At 40.3% G+C, this 18,076-nt stretch overlaps 1 protein-coding gene across 2 annotated transcripts; it reads right to left on the bottom strand.

Annotated features, from left to right (window-relative positions):
* Positions 1-1,322: 1,322 nt before the first annotated feature.
* Positions 1,323-17,940, bottom strand: HPRT1 (hypoxanthine phosphoribosyltransferase 1). 2 transcript variants are annotated; one of them, XM_030967830.1, is made up of 9 exons: positions 17,794-17,901; positions 15,740-15,846; positions 14,102-14,285; positions 10,094-10,159; positions 9,435-9,452; positions 7,104-7,186; positions 4,701-4,747; positions 2,805-2,881; positions 1,323-2,205 (listed from the first exon to the last, which is right to left on the bottom strand). In XM_030967830.1, exons 1-9 carry the CDS (start codon positions 17,818-17,820, stop codon positions 2,158-2,160), a joined length of 657 nt encoding a protein of 218 aa, XP_030823690.1. In that variant the 5' UTR covers positions 17,821-17,901; the 3' UTR covers positions 1,323-2,157. The 2 variants fall into 2 exon arrangements, with proteins under 2 accessions (XP_030823690.1, XP_030823691.1); XM_030967831.1 differs by having other exon boundaries at positions 1,831-2,205; positions 17,797-17,940.
* Positions 17,941-18,076: the final 136 nt, after the last annotated feature.

Here is an 18,076-nt window from a genome sequence, read left to right on the forward strand (position 1 = left end):
ATAAGGAATCTCTCTGTGGTGATGAACTTGACCTGACAAGCACCTGTGTGAAGTGCAAAAACCTCTGTGTCTGTTCCACAGCACCTGAAATGTGGGAACATTGAGTGGGATTTTAAGTACAGACCTTTTCCATCAGACACAGGTGGTGGGGTAGAAGGCAATCCTGTGCTGCTGCAGCACCACTCCTGGGGCCAGTGTGGCTCAACAGCATCTTCCCAAACCTCTGCTGTGCCCACACAGTCCTGCAATCCCAGCCCTTGTCCCCAGCAGACCCAGCAGGAATTCCCTGCTCCAGCTACATTTGAAAGATAAACCCCTTGCGATTAACTCAACCCCTCCTCTCTTTCCTCAATCACATGGTGTAGTAATTGTCTTAACCATGACTGGAAAACCTTTCAGGAGACTCATTACTTCCTCTTCTTGGAGATGCTCTGCATGTTTTTGCAACAAGTCACAAGTTCTTGAACAGGCAGATACACAAAGGTGATTTAGGATGAATCCAGAAATACAATTAGACTTTGTAGTGCATTGGAACAAAAGCTCTTTGAAAGAATAACGTACAGTACAATTTTGATCAGTGTTCTAATATTTGTTAAAGAGAATTCTGATTTAACAAATAGGTCTCCCAGAAATGTAGTCATTTGATGTGAATTACATTGTGTGAATTCATATTTTAGGTCTGCTATTGACATCATTAATATTAGGTCAGCTGTAACTGAGCAGGCCATGGATGGGCAGTAGTGTGCAGTTCTTGGAAAAGTACAGACTTGAACAAAACCAGAGAAAAATCTTTCAAAACAGAGTCTTTCAAAAACTCCATGGTGTATTAGGCACTGAGCAGCACGGAATCCGAGGATGTGGTGGGAGAATCCACATGCAGAAGAGCAAGAACCAAAAAGCACAGCACAAACACAGGTGTGAGCTGGGCTGCCGTGCTCAGAACTGGACTCCACATGAACAGAAGTGCTAATGAAACAAACCAAAATGATTATTTACGAAATGGTTGTGGGTTTTTTTCCCACGTGGATATGTTTAATGGACACAGAACCTCCACTCTTCATTTTTGCCAAGACAGAACAAAGGCCTGTTGCTTCAACTCCTCTGTCTGGAATCTGGCTTGGTTGGAGAATATGCAATTGTTTCACTATCTTCCCACAGCACTTTTATCACCTCTCTCTTAGACAGGATTTCATTAACCAAAAGCTCTACAAAGGTAACAGATCAGAGTCTGCCTTCAGTGTCACAAGCACTTATGAAAATATTGAGAAGAAAATTTCAAGAGCACTTTAATATACAGAATGAGTGGGATAGATGTGTGGGGCTTATTTTAAAGAGACAGCCTTTATTTAAAGTACTTTGCTTTGTAGATCTTATAAAGTAAACATTACAATACTTCTTTATTTTTCCCACAAATATATTAAAATTGTTTAAATTTAAAAGGCAATTCCACAGATTGATGGATATTTTTAAAGAAAAAAAAATCTAACAGAAATAGGCAGCTCAACTAAAACTAGATTTTAAACATTCTGTTTTGTCATTCCATCTTTTAAAAAAAAAGAAAAAAGGAAAAACACACTTTTCACCCAGACTTCCTTTACAACAATAAGGCAACTCCAGGAGATTTGGATGAGCCCCTTGGAGATTACAGATACTGTAACTGGCTGCTCCTCATGCTTTATTACCACCCAAAGGTGCAACTATCCAATAATCACAATCACATCTGTGCATTAAAATATAAAACTTAAATTACAGATTTTAAAAATATTACTAATAGACTTCCGTATCATAAAACGCTTTACATTTACAGTACTTGAACTATTTCAGTTCTGGGTTGATGAGGTTTAAGCAATTTACCACTGCAAGAGTTAGACTCTGAGCTCACAAACAGCACAACCCAACCAGGGGCAGCGACAGTCGGTAGTGTCATAGTGCAAATCAAAATAAGGAGTGCAGAACTGCACTAATTGTTTACATTTCTAAAATATAAATGAACAAGACGAGCTCTTATATTGTACATGCAATAAATTACAGTAAGCATATGGCAATGGGGCTGGGGCATTCTACAAGTGTAGCTGGTGTACCAGAGCTGAAGCCTGTGAAAGATAGGACTCAGTAAACAAAACATTTCAAAGCTCTGTTGTCACTTGAACTCTGCTTTCATGCTTTGTACTTCTGCTTCCCCGTCTCGCTGATCACACAGATATGCTGAAAAAAAATAAAAAAAAAAGCTCCTGTTAGGAAAGTGACCTAAGAGACCAAGGTTTGACATCAATAACAAGCTTCTGAAAGCAACACAAGTGTTCTGTACACACTTCAGGAGGAAGAATCTTCTGACACTGTTTATGCAGAAAAACTTTGGCCTTTTTTTGGTCCAAAAATCTCCACATTGCCTTCTTTTCCCACCCATTGTCTGCTGGGCCTGGTGAGACCCAGATGAAGAGTTAATGATAAAAATAATAAAATGTGAGCCCTTCTTAACTTCTTCCCAGGTCTCTCTTCTTTAACTCTGACATAACTAAGCAAATGCACTTATTTGTTGCAGAAATCTGGTGAGATAAGGAACTTCACACAAACTTCACCTTATTTCAAAGCTGGCAGTTGTGCAGCCTCCACTCTGCATGCAGCAAAATAATTTTTTTTGTTTTGTCAGAGCTCCAAATGCTGCCCTGCTTCTCTCAGGCTTGTTCTCATCACTGGAATACGAGGCATGATTTAAAGAGCAGGGAGAATGATGTAAGGAGATTTCCCTTCCTTCCTCCTCCCCAGTTTTAAATGGAGAAAAACATACGGGAAAAATTACTTACGTTCAAATCTCTGAAGTATTCATTGTAATCTAGGGCGTATCCCACAACAAATTTGTCTGGCACTTCAAATCCAACAACTGAAAAAGTCACCAGAGTGTTAGCAAAAGAACTTCCTAGAGTTCACTAAATCTTTTTACAGAGACAATATGGAATTTTACAGATATAGATTGTAACTCATTTTATTTCTTCCACTCTACTACCCTCAGATTAATATTTCAGCCATTTTACAATTTTAACTTACTTTGTTGATTTATCAACTAAAGGAAATTAAATAGATGTATTTATTGGTTCCCACACAGCTGCCTGGTGCTAGTCTGCAAGAAATGAATGGAAGCTCTTAAATTTCCTGACAGGATATTATTATGAGAATGTAAAATTCCTTGAAAATGTCCTCTGACTTTGCAAATATGTGCAGAAGTGCCAATCCTTCCTGGCACTTCTGAGACACCTGACGTCTCAATGCAGCAGCAGTGGATTTGTGAGCACAACACAAGTGTCCCCCTCAGCACTGGAGCTGCACTCCAGACAGGGCTGCAGGAAGGGTCATTTGCAGGTTTCAGAAACAGGTGTGGGTTGGCTGCTTTGGGTTTTTTTTGGCTTTGGTTTGTTGCTGCTTTTTGTGTTTGGTTGTGATTTTTATCTCCCAAAAAGTCTGCCTAGAAAGAGGACATCAGCCATTCCAGATTATCTGAACAGCTCTAGCAGGACACTTTGTCAGGCAGGACTAGTCCACCCTGTCTACACATACTATAAAATGACCAAAAAAAATTGGATTATCAAAAATATAAAATTTCCAAAGGGCTTTTCCCCCTCATGCTAAAATGAAAGACTCCTGAGCAGGAAAGCTGTGTCTTTTTTCTCTCCATGGCTACAATGAGGAAAGCAGGGAGATAAACTGTGCAATTCAAATAAAAGGCTGTGGGCACTTTTAGAAAAACTAAGGTGATGTTTAGCACTTACTGGGCCTCACAAAACAGGGATAAAACAGAGGCCCAGCCATTGCTGCCTTGTTGTCTCCTTCAGAGCTCACATGTCCTGCTCTGACAGGTTGTCTCTGGGGACAGATGGCAAAACAAATCATCTGCTGCAGGATGCTCCAAAGGCACCATTAGCCCAGCTAAGCCTCTAATGGGATCCCAGGAACGAGGGGCATCCTTCAATGAGGGGAACACTCAGTGAAGCCTTGAGGCATGGAAAAGCTTCACTTACAGAGCACTGCACAACCTTGCAAAGGAGGAGGAAGAGGATGTGATTCTGCTGTTCAATTCTCTTCACTTCCATAAAGAATGGAAGAGGAATTTGGAGCATGGTTAAAACACACAGCCCTGCCCAGGCAGGAGGAGCTGTCACTCCCACCGTCTGTTCTGGATGCTGTTCCTTCACTCACAGTCTTGGGACAGGCAGGAGAGGACAAGAAGGGAGTAATTCAGATGCCCAGACATAACCAGTGCCAATTTAGACATTTTAAAACTGTAAACTTTTATCAGAGCTGCTACCCCATGTAGTCCCCTCACATTCTTGGGGACAGCCAAATGGCAGGAGGCAGCTAGGCTAAGGCACACAAATCACTCTCAAAAATGTCAAAAGGTGAAACCAGCAGATTCCACCGACTGAAGCATTTGACTACATGCAAGTTGAGAGAATTTGCACGTGACAAAGGTGTAACCTAGAACAAAATATCAAAGTTTGGTTTTCAATATAATAAAATGTTGCAAATGTTACAAATCCTGATTGTCTCAAAGTACATTCCAAATATTTAACTATCTAAATAAGAGCAAACTTTATCAAGAACAATTAGTGAAAACCTATTTGGAACATCCTTGGACTTTGAGCAGAAGGTACACAATACACAGACACACTTTTAATAATGAAAAGTGGTTGTCAAAAGTCACTTACAGTCCGGCCGGTATCCCACACTTCGAGGAGTTCTTTTCACCAGCAAACTGTCAAATAAAATTTAATGTACAACTGAAACATGGAAAAGCACCATGTACAAATATATGACACTGTTTTGATGACAGAGAAGCTGAGTTAAGCCTAAGTGTGCATAACTGACAGCCTAATTACACATATTTCAAACCATTACTTTACTTGCAGGTACAAAAGATCATAATGACAAAATCAAAACTTCCTATAATCATGAATGGTTCACAGCCTAAAGGCTGACTAACAGGTCTGCAAGGAAAAGGCTGGGAGACACTGATCTGGATAGATTTTCACTGTGAAAAGTCACTTAGTGGGACTTTATGTATGTTAGGAACTGCAATTTACCTTGTAGGTAAAGAGGCAACAATCTGGGACGTGGCTCAAGGAAAAAAGCCCAACAAAAGTCTAAGTTTTATGAAGGAAAAGTTTAGGTGCTTGAATGTGACCTCAATTGCAGTTGCACAACTTGTCCTTAACGGCTTTTCACTGGAAGTACTAATTACCCCCATAAAGAAAATGTAATTGATTCTGATGATCAGAATTAATAGTCAGAAGGGTAAAAAGCATGGAGATACAGAGCTGGGGGTACTGTGGGAGAGAGAAATGCCCTGCTAACTTGGTTTGATTATTGCTCATTATTCAGCAGAGCACTTCTACCTCTTATAAGACAATCCCACAGGCCTGACATTTGTCTGTCTGAGGAAGAGAAAAGGTGGTTGATGACTGAATGCAAACAGGACCAGCAAAACTCTGTACACTAAGCACAGACCCCTTCCCTCCTGGATCACCCCTGAAGACGTGGCTTCATTTGCCACCGTCACAGTTTTGATTTTGGTTTCTGAAACTTCTAATTGGGAGACCTAATTTTTGAGAATTTATGTAGAATTTGATCAAAGAAATCCCAAAATAGTGCTGGCATTAGTTCACATTTCCCTACTACAACTACTTAATTGTCTGAAGGAAAATAAATAGAAACCTAAAGAAAACCCTAAACTAAACCAAACAAAAAAACTCAAAAACCCCAACCCAATCAACAACTGCAACAACAAAACAACAACCAAAAAATTAACAAAGAAAAGATATATAAGAGAGAGAAGTCAAGCAACTAAGAACATAAGACTACCTAGAATGATCATGTTTCCCTAGTCAGGTCTTTCCGTGGGCAGACCCAAATTATTGCAACAGGTTTAAAATACAGGAAATTGGTTTTTGGACTATATTAATGAGATTATATTAATTTTTTACACTGTAGTGTTACAATACTTTATAGTGACATATATTTAAAAACTGGTCAGGGAGAAATCCACAACGGCCTCACCTTCAGCAGGTCACCTCCAGATTACCAGCAAGAAGAGCTGTTCTGGGAAGTCTAACAACTGCTTTGACATTGTTATGGCAACACAAGTGATTAGATATTACACCCAGCTCTGCTTTATCTCTAATCCCCAGCAATCATTATGCTTTTATTAAAAAATACACAACCACAGCATAGTAGTGCAAGAGATGCAATTTAAAAATAAGTAGGAGGAATGTTGATATTGGTTAATAATACAGTCTCACCCTCAATATTTCTAGCTGGTTGCAAGTTATTTAATGATGAAATGTTTTGAAATGAATTGATTAAAGGCATAACTAAGTAGAAAAGCCTGGAAGAGCATATGGCTGGGTGACTCTCACAGAATGACCTCTAAAGCTCAGCTGCACTATGCACACTGCACACTCACTCATGCTGGTGTGCAAACTAATTAAAGTCCACAATTAAAGAAGGAAAAAAAAGAAGTCTCCATTGCCCAGGTACACTACTGCAGTATAGTGAAGTTCAGACAGTGCCAGCAGAAAGAAACATCTTTGGAGAGACACTACATACAGGTAAGTGACAACCACTCCTTTTTCTTATTTCCCCTTCTAATTAAAGTCTACATTTATGAACTAAATTTGTGTTGAAAATACCTCTATTAACTTGAGAGGGTATTTCTTTTAAGACCAGATGATTTCAATTCTTTTAGATACTTCTAAACTTTTGACTTCAGTGCTGAAAGCCCACAGACTTTACCATAATATGACAGGCAAGAGGTGTTCAGGCATGCACAAGTTGTGCCCTTCTGAAGCACAGGAACTTTTCCAGCAATAAGACTGGAAAGAACAGTGTTTCCAATATCCTTAACATATATTTGTGCTTATAGTATGCAAAAGTGCTTTAGGAGTTTAAAAAAGTAGTGACTTCAACAGATCACATCACATGACTCCTGCAGAAATGCTCCCTCCTGTTTCTCTTCCACAGAAATGTGTTCTATGTTTGTTTTTACTTGTTGGTTTGGGGTTTTTTTTTAACCTTAAGGTGAAAACCAGTACAAATAACCATCAAACATTTACCTGGCTACTTTCACCATCTTTGGATTGTACTGTTTAAGGAGAGACAGCAACGTTTTCATTGTTTTACCAGTATCAATTATATCCTGAAAATAAAAACACTCATGTAAGACAGAATATTAACCATGTCAGAGCAGCACTTTCAAGTTTCTACCACTGAAATTGCTCATCCACAGCAGCATGAAAATACAGCAAACTACAGCCTGTAAAAATGCTCACAACCAAATCCAGGTGGCACAAAAACACAGAGCTGGGCTTACACAACCACGCTGGGTAAAGTGATCACACACATTAACAAGAGTGCTTCATTGTTGTGGATAACCGTGGCTTTGGAAGCAGTTGCTGAACAAGCAGTTACTGCAACGACCTGCTTGGCTCCTTTTGGATATTGTGTTCCTTGCAGCAATAAGATAATGTTTAATTTGAGTATGATAAGAGAAATGTTAGTCTGGCTGTTGAGCTCAGTTACAGAATATTCTACAGGAAGAAAAGCAAGAAGGGAAAACAGGCAGAACAACTCACTACTGCAGTTAAAAGAAAAGGAGTACAATTTACTCTACAGAGCCAAGAAATACCTAAAGAAATTGCACAGGGAAGTCTGAGTGTAGTTCTGAAGTCTAAAGCATACTAAAATAAATTTTGACACAGCATTTTAATCCCATTCACTGCAAATATAAACAGAAAATGAAAAGAGAATATATGGCTTGAAACGGAAGCATCAGAAATGGCTTCCTCATTTGGACTAAACAATCACAGCATCTCTAAGAGGGACAGTCCTTGCCCTGGCCTAAAATCAAATCTATTTGAAGGAGGCAGACAACAAAGAAGCAGCAATATCCTGGTTTCAGCTGATTTTCCTATGACTCCTAATTAAAATAAAAATCAAACAACAAACTCAACAGAGCACCTGTCAGGATTACCATTAACACTCAATGCTTTAAATCATTAAACTCCAGAGAAGATGAAGATGTACATGTATATAGATAAAAATCAAAGTTGGTAAATAAACAGCTACTTCCATGCTCTAAGAGAAAAGCAGAACCTATTACTGATTTTCTGTTGTGTGATGAGCTGTTTATTGGAGATGAACTTCTATTTTATACAGAAGTTTTTTTGGACATTAAAGGGATACAGTAAAGCCTAGCACTCAAGACATTAAATTTACAATAGATGTGCATTTTACCATTTGACAGTTAAAATGGTGATCAGTAAGTGTTCATATCTGACTCTGTAAGACGAGTCAATGGACAGATGATTCACTAAACAAACAAGAAACTAACCTAATCTGGGGATTACATTCATCTGAAAGGGAGCAGATACATAATTAAACACATCTGTCTATCTGAAGCAAAATATACTTCAAAGGACACCACTGATCACACAGTGACTGCTGGATACATACTATTTTGGTAGGAGTTTTGGAACTGCATGAGCTTCCTGTGGAATAATATAACCTTCTCAAATTAGAAAAATAATACATAGAAACACATTTTATGGGGGGAAACATCATTTCCTTTGGCTGATGCATCAGTTGCCATAGTTGTTTCTTTGCTTACAAACACGCCATTTCCATATTTGGATTATTAGATTGCACATCCACTTTTCCTGTCTACTGCTGCTGCTTCCCTACCCTGAAATTGTCAATTGTACTCAAGGAAAGTGACATTGGCTGCACATCAGCAATGGTGTTCAAGATAGAGGTATGAAAGTAAGAACTAAGCAACAGCACCTATGAGGCAATCAAACTGAACTGTACTGAACCTGGTATCACTCAGAGAACCATGACAAGACACAGGAATGGGAATTCAGAAATCGCAAAATGCCAATTAAGAATTAGCATTCTCTGTGTCACTATTCTCTAAACAAACTACACACAGGGACACTGGGCTTAGATCTGTTTTTCATGTATTTTAGGATACTCACACCAGGAATCTCTTTCTACCTCTGCAGTTTAGTTTCCTAACTTGCTGGGATGAACCCAGAACAATAACATGCTTAGTATCACTTTTTTTTCAGGCTACTTTTTCAAACAAAAAAAAAAACAGGGGAAAAAATTAGACATTTTAGAATTGACAAAATCTCAGAAAACTGAAAGAAAATACAAACCATTTTAAATTGATGTTTTCCTGGTTAAATGTAGCAATTGAGTGCAATTTGAGAATTCAAAACACAGCTTAGTTCAAATTCAGAGACCACTTGAAAAATTCAGGCCTGAAATCAGAAGCTGGAAACCTTGAAACCAGAAACTGTAGGTTTTCTGGCTTAGGAACAACGTCTATTAGAACTCTTTTACCTGTCACACATTAGAACTTCCAAGTGAAACACAGTACTTACTTCTACGATCAAAACATTCTGGTAGGAAGAAAAAGAAAAACAAATCCATTAGTATCTAGACAAAATACAATTTCTTATTAATCTTTGTAACTAATTTTCAGTGCACTTAAATATTTGCACCACCATTTATGTATGTTTACATGTGTAACAGCAACTGCTTTGTAGTCTAACATTTCTGATGCTCTAATAACAATTAGCTGAGATTCTTCTCAACTGCTCATGCTAGGTACGGTCTTTGAATTATTCACACTTTGAAAATTCTAGACATATGTGAAAGAGATCAAAGCAGAGTCTATACAATTTCTGTTCTTCTACAGAAGAGTGTCCTACTGCAGAGACAGGTACAATTCTGTCACACCTACATCCTTTACATTGACGCACGTCTTAAAAATCACCTATGTGTGAGGAAAAGGGGAAAGTGATGTGTTCTGACAGAGCAGGAGCAGTGGTGCTTTAACCCCTGACATCTGGCTCAATGATCTCCACAGAATCACTGAAGAAAAGCAGATTCCCAATTTACATTCTCCTATTTCCTCCTCTTGTCACTGCCTGTCACGAGGACCTGTGTTCCTGACGTGGGCTGCACCTTACACATCTCAGCAGAATGCATTCCCACCACTCCTCCAGTGGAACAAAGACACACACAGAGCTGTACCCACCTTTCCAGTCAGGGTTGAGAGGTCATCTCCCCCAATGACTTTGATATCTCCAGTTGACTGATCATTCTAAGAAAGAGGAGGGTGAACATTTGCATGACAAGAATTAAACTGATTTTCTTCTTGCAGTAAATGTCAAAACTGTGAAGTACACAACTGGTAAATGTTAAAGCTTTCAGAAGCACAGCAACAACAGCATCTCTGCACAAAGAAATTACAAGTGATCAACTTCAAAGACAGTATTTCAGATTAAGGACTGTTTGACAAGAGATTCGCATCAACAAATAATCTGTGACCATTATATACACACATGTATCTAAAAAGCAAAGACTTACTATAAATTCTTTACAGATATAGAAACAGGACAAAAAACACTTCTGGTTTCCAAGCTACAGGATGCTGTATAGCTGGTAATTTACATGTTAAACTTTATTGCTTTAGAAAGTCTTACTCTGAATAAGAATAGGCAATCATAACAAGAATAGCCAGCAAACAAGGCACTGATTGCTATTTAGAACAATAAGCTACAAAAATAGCCAGAAAAGCTTATGCTTAGTTTACAGCCAATATTGGTAACAAATCAAATTAGTTCTTCTACAACTGAACAGCAACACAGGTACACCATCACTACACTGCATTTTGCTTCAGTAAATCTAAACTGTGATAAAAACACTCAACTGACTTTAAACCTTGACAGTGTCTCACAGCTCATATTAGATGTCATATGCAGGTGCTAAGTTCCTGAGCAATGAAAGGGTGAAAAAAGAGTTAAAGATTTCTGACATTGGCTATAACCAGATTTCCACTGGCAAGAACTTGGTTTAATCATTAAGCAATGTTTTAATTATCTTCAGGAGCCTTATTTCCGAGTTCAGTAAGACTTTAATGCTTCATGGTTTAACACATAAGAGTTTTACTGCTTAGATCTGTTTTCACTGCCTCCCTGTTGTCACTACTGGAAAACAATAATGTTTTACAAGACTGTGACTCCTGACTCAAGTGACTCCAAGATCACCTTTTAAAGTGGCATTTTAAGTTCCTTACAGCATCCTGCTGTAAGGTTTGGTTAGCAGAGACTTTTCAGAATACTGCTGCGACCAGTCTAACTAGAGTTTACCACATACTCCACTGAAAATCCAGATTTTCACCAGTGACAGTGCAACACATCCACTGTCTTTTGGCCGCCCTTCATGACTACACAAGCAACATTTGCTCATTTCCATGCTTAAATGCAGGAGACTGGTGAAAAGCCATTCTTCTTGTAACACAAACAGAATAAAGACTGTTCTTTGTCAAGAATACTGAGAGCTGGATCTGATCACAAACACTATCTTAACATTTCTTAGCAGCTTGCCAGATCCTTAAAATTCATCTGTAAGGACTTGGAAAACTGGAGTTACAGGTAAAGTTTAATCACAGCTTGATCATGTCAGTTTTCTTAGAGAATTATTTTGGGTGCAGTACAGTATGAATTTTGCATTGCAACACAAAAAAAACCCCATATTCTTGTAAATATTAAATGATCAGTTTGAAACAAGAATAGAACTTCAATTACATCAATTACAGAACCATTACAAAAGTTCATCTGCTTCATTTATGTGACTAGGATATTTTTAATATCTTTTATGCAGTCTGTAAAGGCAGGCAGCATGATCCAGTAATCACATCCAGAGACAGCAACAAGAGAGCTGAAAGCTCCACCTCCAACTGTCCATTAGAGTTTGTGATGATTTTCACACCACTGAACACAGATCTCTTCCTGTAGCAAAGCACAGATGAAAACTACAGAGCAGATTTAGCACTCTGACACTATTACTGATGGAAGACCCAGCCAAGCTGTTACATACATGTCCACAATATGATAATCTTATCCAGTCCATCAAATTATGCAATCTAAAGGACCTAAATTTGGATATTAATAACCACCAAAGAGAGGCTACAGAAAATAAATGGTCATGAATAGTGTAGTGGAGGCATCACATAGCAGCTCCTCACTCATCCAGAACAAGAAAACATTCTTTTATAGAACTGGCTGACAAAATCAAAAACCCTCAAGCCAACACCTCAAGGAAAATGTCTGCCTTCAACAGCTTTCTGTCTACATTTCTCTGATTTTCTCCTCATCCACTTGTTTCTATAGTAAAAACAAGATTGTCATCTCCATAACACTTACTTTGCTGCTCACTCCCCTATTAATTATCAAGGCACTGTAGTTCTGAGGGGGAATAAACAAAAACAGCTGTAGTAAAGAAATGAACCAAAACACACCTAGGAGACCAGTTAAAAGACAGCCTTGCTTTTCAGCAGAGACTTTTTTCAGGTGTTTCAAACTATTTCTTCAGTATTTTTTTCTGAGTTAGAAAGTAGAGAGCATGAAGGGTGTGGTCTTTGTACTGATTCTTTAAACAAAGTAAGTAAGTTACTGGAAGTGTTCCTAAGTGACGAAAGCAGAAGATACACAATTTCCACTAAAAAAAAAACCCAAACCCAGCTGGAAGTCATAATTTCTTATTCTTTAATCTACTATTCTGTAATAGAGACATTCAGTTTTCTGCAGCTTTTACAGGCAGAATATTTGGGCATGTGGAGGCTTTGGGGTGAAGGGGACTTGAGGCAGGAGCCTCCCCTTTTGGGAGGCACAGCAGAAAAGAGGCTCAGACTGCTCTTCTTCACTGATTTTATCACAGTGCACAAGAACAAAGTGCCTTGTGAGATACAACCAAGGGCTGGCAGAGCCCTCCTGCCCAGCCCTTCACTCTCATTAAAGCACATAACTGAATTAGTGCTCTGCAAACCTGAGTGTGGTCTCCAGGTAACCCCTGGACAGGCAGCTGTGTGTGCCTTGGGCTGTTTGTCCTGCCCCAAAGCCACAGGCAGCTCTTGGCCTTATCAGGACACTTTAATGGAGAGCTTGAGAGGAATCATGGATTTATCAAGTTCTGCAGTCCACAGTCCAGACTAAGTCTGCAAATAATGCCATCTCAGGTTTCACAGTTTAATGAAACAAAGATGAGAGTGATTTTTTCAATTCTGGTATCTGTATTTTTCTGCTGGAATAGGGAGTGGTCTATAGCTATGACAACTAACCCTGACTTCAATGCAAAGCTGCTGATACAGAACAAACAGCATAACATTGTGAAACAGTGTATTTAAACACTCTAAACTAAAACAAAAAAACCATTGTTATTTCCATCTTATAGATGGTCTTAGGGAAAAAATAATAAATTTCTGAAATCCCAAAAACATGAGACTTGGCTGTCAGTAAGCTGGAAATCATACTGTACTGACAAACATCTGCTTCTTCCTCTGACCTGCACAACATAACCCTATGCTTCCTTCTGTAAAGCCTAAAAGTTACCTCGTGTTACAGAATGTTCTGTTTCCCTACAAAGTTGAACACTTGTGTTCAGAGTCAAAAGAAATTCTTTCCCTAAAAATCTAAACCCAAGGTAACCTATGCCTTGTCCTGAAAATCTAATGCCATATTCAGAGGCCATTAATCACAAATCTAGGTTTATGTATCTAGTGTTTCCTCATGGCCAAATACACTAATTTTGTTCATTGTTTGGTTCATCAAAACAAAAATGAGATAGGGAAGCATTTCTGCAGCTTTCAAGTCATCCTGTCCAAGAATGATGTTCGGGCCATATGAAAACTCTCAGAATTAATTTTTTGTAATAACAATTGCAGGAGAATTCTGTGTATTGGTCTAGAGCCATGGCTTTAGAGATGGGGTAGAGGGCAGAGAGGAAATTGCTGAACAAGTAAAGGATATGTAAAAGGGTCTCTCTCATCAGCTAATGATTTTACTGAGGTGAGGAGATATCAAGGTCTAAAAGAAAACACATTATATAATAAGATAGAGAAAGTGTAAATTGGCTTGTGACTCTTAATTCCCTTAATTATTTGTTTAATACTAGCATATTAGGGCAGTAACAATATCAAAACACCTCTGTTAATAATTTGTAGTCAACTTAGCTAAAAATTGCATGGTACTGCATACATACTTACACAATAACTCTTCAACCTAATGAAGTCGACTGTCATGGGGATTGATTTGTCACTGTTTCTGTTCAGGGCTTTGATGTAGTCTAATAAATCAGCAAAAAATTTATAGCCACCCTTGAGTACACAGAGTGCCACAATGTGGTGTCCTCCCATGCCCTTCATAATTTCTCGCGCCAGTCTCTCCGTCCTAAACAAAACCAAGGAAGAGTGAGCTGTCATAACATTTCACTTGTCCATCACAGCAGCAGCGTTTGACACTCCTAGCAGCAGCAAACACACACAGCAAACCTGGAAACATGTTTTGCTTGGAAATATTTGCCCACCACCTGGGTCACTTTTACACCTTACTGGCCAACCAAGTTTTGCTTTTCAAGGTTAATCCAACAGTAGCACTGCCAAATGTGCTTGTTTTCCTACCACAGGCAGCTAAAGCAAACCTCAACACCCTGAAACTGTTTCACTGGCAGATAAGAGACATGAAGGTGTTTTCTCCTTCCAAACACAGGTTCAGCTTCCATGCAAAGAGCAACGTAAGCTAACACAACCCCAAAGGCAGCAGCCCTCACCAGATGACAAGTAAGAAAACTCTCCAATTGTAAACTGAAGAGCTGATGTTAATTTGCCAAATCAGAATGCCAGAAATTTGTCCTGAAAGCAGAACACAATACCAGCAAGGCAGAGCAAGAGAATGCTGCACCATTTTTCTGCAATAATTGTTTCTAAATTTATTTTGCCATTTATTTTAGAAAGCATGGTCTGCATTTATTGTGTGCTAGCTGACAGCAGGTTTCTCAGAGAAAGCCAACCATTATAAACATTACGTCAATTCCTTAATGATGTGTCCTTTGTCCAATTCTTTCCTCTATATGGACTTCCAATGTAAAGTTTTAATATTTAAAAAGAAATTTTTTATAGGAATGTTCATTGTATCTAGTCAAACAGAACCATGCAAAATCTAAACACATTTCTAGTCACAAGATCCTCTGGAAGACTCATCCAGCACCACTCATAAAAGGCTTAAATTCACTGAATTTGTTGTTCATTCTCACAAAGAAAATTAGCTACTTTCAACCACAAAGTAAAACAAAAATGTCTTCTAGGCTTGTGAACACATTTCTGATCACACAAGACAAAACTTGCATAGCACATCACAGATTTCAGCAACCACAGAAGTGACAGATTGATATTTGCAGAGGATACTGTCTTTCTTGGAAGGCAGGAGAAAGTTGGACATTATTTATCTACCATATCAACATGAGAGAGTCTAAAATGATGTGATTAATAATTTACTTCTGGTAATATCTTATGGAAATTCAAGAGCCTATATTTTCACACTAACTGACACAACAAAATGTCTTCTAGTTAGATTTTAAGAAGGTAAAACATCAAAGAAACACTGGAAAGAAAGCCTTAAGTTGCTACATACTACAAAATTTTGCCTGAGAATTACAACCAATTTTCAAAGAATAGCATGACTGCAAACGTACAAACTCTCAGAAGCCAAAAAAAAAAGATATTAATTGTCTATTTGAGTCTCTAATTAAATGTCATCTATTTAGACAGTCTCCAAGCAGTAAAATTATCACTGAATATGTTTATTCCAGTTTCATGCAATTAGTATACTGTCTGAGTCAAACAAACCTGTCCATGATGAGCCCATGAGGAATATAGACTTTTTCCAAATCATCTGCATAATGTTTAGGTATGCAGAACAAATCCAGGTCGTAACCTTGTTCATCATCGCCAATCTGAAAAGGAAACAAGGAGAGATTTCTATGAAGCCTTAGAGAAAGCCTCTGCTGAAAAACTTCAAGTCCTTTGCTTTATTCAGTAAAAACTATCAAACCCATAAGTAAAACCTACCAAACCCACAACACTCATCAGAACCACCTTACTTTCCCCCTCTCTAAAAACATCAGTCACATTGAACACAGAGTAAAGTGCAATCTAAGAATTCCCAAGAGTTACTTGAAATATCGTGAGTTGTAATGCAATGCAATGTGTGAAAGTCCTACAACGTTCTCCTCCGGTGGAGAGCAGGAAACTGAAGTTACTACACCCCAATGAAACTCTGTATTCCATTACAAAAATAATCAAGCTTTTTAACCCCTTTGATTTTCCTAGTGTAATGCAAAACCTGCATCTGCAATTAAGCAAGCAGAGGTTCTGACATGGACACCTTCCAAATCTCCACAACACTCGATCACAACAAAACACACGGGCCAGTTTGCAGGACAAGGCAAGAGAGCTACATGAGCATGACAAGTCATGCTGCTGTGAATCAACTCTGCTCCGACCACTGTTTCCAAAATTGAGAGGTTCAAGATGATTCAGAATCTGAAATTAAAGCTTTCAGCAACCTGTTCCACATGGGCAAACTCCCTGTATGAAACAGCCTGCAACACTGGCAAGTGCATATTAATTAAGACAAGGGATTAGCAAACATACATAATGATACTGAACACTGCTGAGGTTCAGGGCACACTGTTACATCAAACAGAGCCTTCCCTGAACCCTAACCCTGCTGCAGCTTGAAAATGATGTGGTTTTTAAATTACTTCCCTCTCTGGTTATGTAGCTGAACACTACCATGTGAAAAAGAATTTTATAGGGAAAACAGAAGGTTAGTGCTGACAGTTCACGAGGACAGGCATTTTAAGTATCCATTTTGGCCACTAGTACCCTTGCAGGACTCAAATCTTATTTCAGTGCCTGTGGAAACACTTACCTGGCTAGTGGTTCGACAAGTGTTTACATGGAGTTTTTGCTAATTAATCTTTAATGAGTATTTAATCTGGGGAATTTATTATTTCACCCTGCCATCCAAAACTGACCCTGTGTAAGCTGCACACACACACAGCAAGAGCTCAGGGTCCCTGCAGTCCACAGGGACTTATTTTAAGAAACAAGGCAGGTCCTACCCAAAACTCACGGGGTTTTTATTTGGTCAGACCCATCGTTACATCCAGCGTGTCTACTAAACCTTCCGTTCTGCATCTGGCAGGGAATGGGCCCTTCCTACAGGTTTTATTAGGTTTTTTACGGACTGCGGGGATTTACTGTCGCAAGCTCGCGGCCGTCACAGCTCTCGGCCATCAGACACCGCACGCACTTCATCAGCACTGGCACTTGCTTTAAAACGATAAATAAAAATGAGCATTAAGAGCCTCAGCAGATGCGGCAATTACGCAAAAAAGCCAAGGATGCTGCTCCTGCAGAACCAGACTCAGCTCACACACGTGGGGTTCTCCCGAGCGGAGCCTCCCGCATGCCGCGAACAGCAACAGGAATAGGAAGTTGTGCGGCGCTGGGGGAAGTTCTTCCACCTTCGCTCTGGAGGCGCCAACGCCGGCTCTGCCCGCCGCCCTCAGGCTCGGGATCCCCCCGGAGCCCACCCCGAGGCACCTGCGGCCGCTCCGGGAAGGGACGCGCCCGGCCGGGGGCACGGAGGGCAGGGACGGACACCCCGGGCCCGGCGCCGGGAGGCCGGGGCTGCCCTCAAGGTGACTCCGCAGGGCGGCGGCTCCCGGCGCCGAGGGACGCGACACGACATGACACAACACACGATACGCCACGCCACGCCATGCCACCCCTTGCGTTCCCTCACAGATCACCGTATTGCGGGGGGCAGGCGGGGGACAGCGGCCCCGGCGCCCAGCATCCCCCGTCCCGCGGGCGGCAGCCCCCGCACTCACCACGATGCAGGGGCTGGGGGTCGCCATGGAGCGCGGCCCGGCCGGCGGCGGCTGCGGGCGGCTCGGAGCGGCGGGAACGGGCGCTGGGAGCGGCAGGAGCAGCGGCGGCAGCGGACGGTAGGAGCAGGAGGCGCCGCGCCCGCTGCGGCCCCGGCGCCGCCTCCGCGCCCTCCGCGCTCCCCGCCCTCAACATGGCCGCTGTCTGCGGGCCGTGCAGCGGCTCTGGGAACGGCCGGAGGGACGGGGCAGGGAGGACACATCACCGGAGCTGTGCTCTCGGTGG

Source organism: Camarhynchus parvulus, chromosome 4A (genome assembly GCF_901933205.1).
Source record: "Camarhynchus parvulus chromosome 4A, STF_HiC, whole genome shotgun sequence".
Lineage (NCBI taxonomy): Eukaryota > Metazoa > Chordata > Aves > Passeriformes > Thraupidae > Camarhynchus > Camarhynchus parvulus.

Coding starts and splice junctions, on each gene's coding strand:
- HPRT1 (XM_030967830.1), bottom strand. CDS start 17,820: ATGGCGACCCCCAGCCCCTGCATCGTG. Junction 14,286..15,739: donor CATGGGCTCATCATGGACAG/GTTTGTTTGACT, acceptor GGTTTTGTTTAG/GACGGAGAGACTGGCGCGAG. Junction 2,882..4,700: donor TGTGGGATACCGGCCGGACT/GTAAGTGACTTT, acceptor TGACTTTTTCAG/TTGTTGGATTTGAAGTGCCA.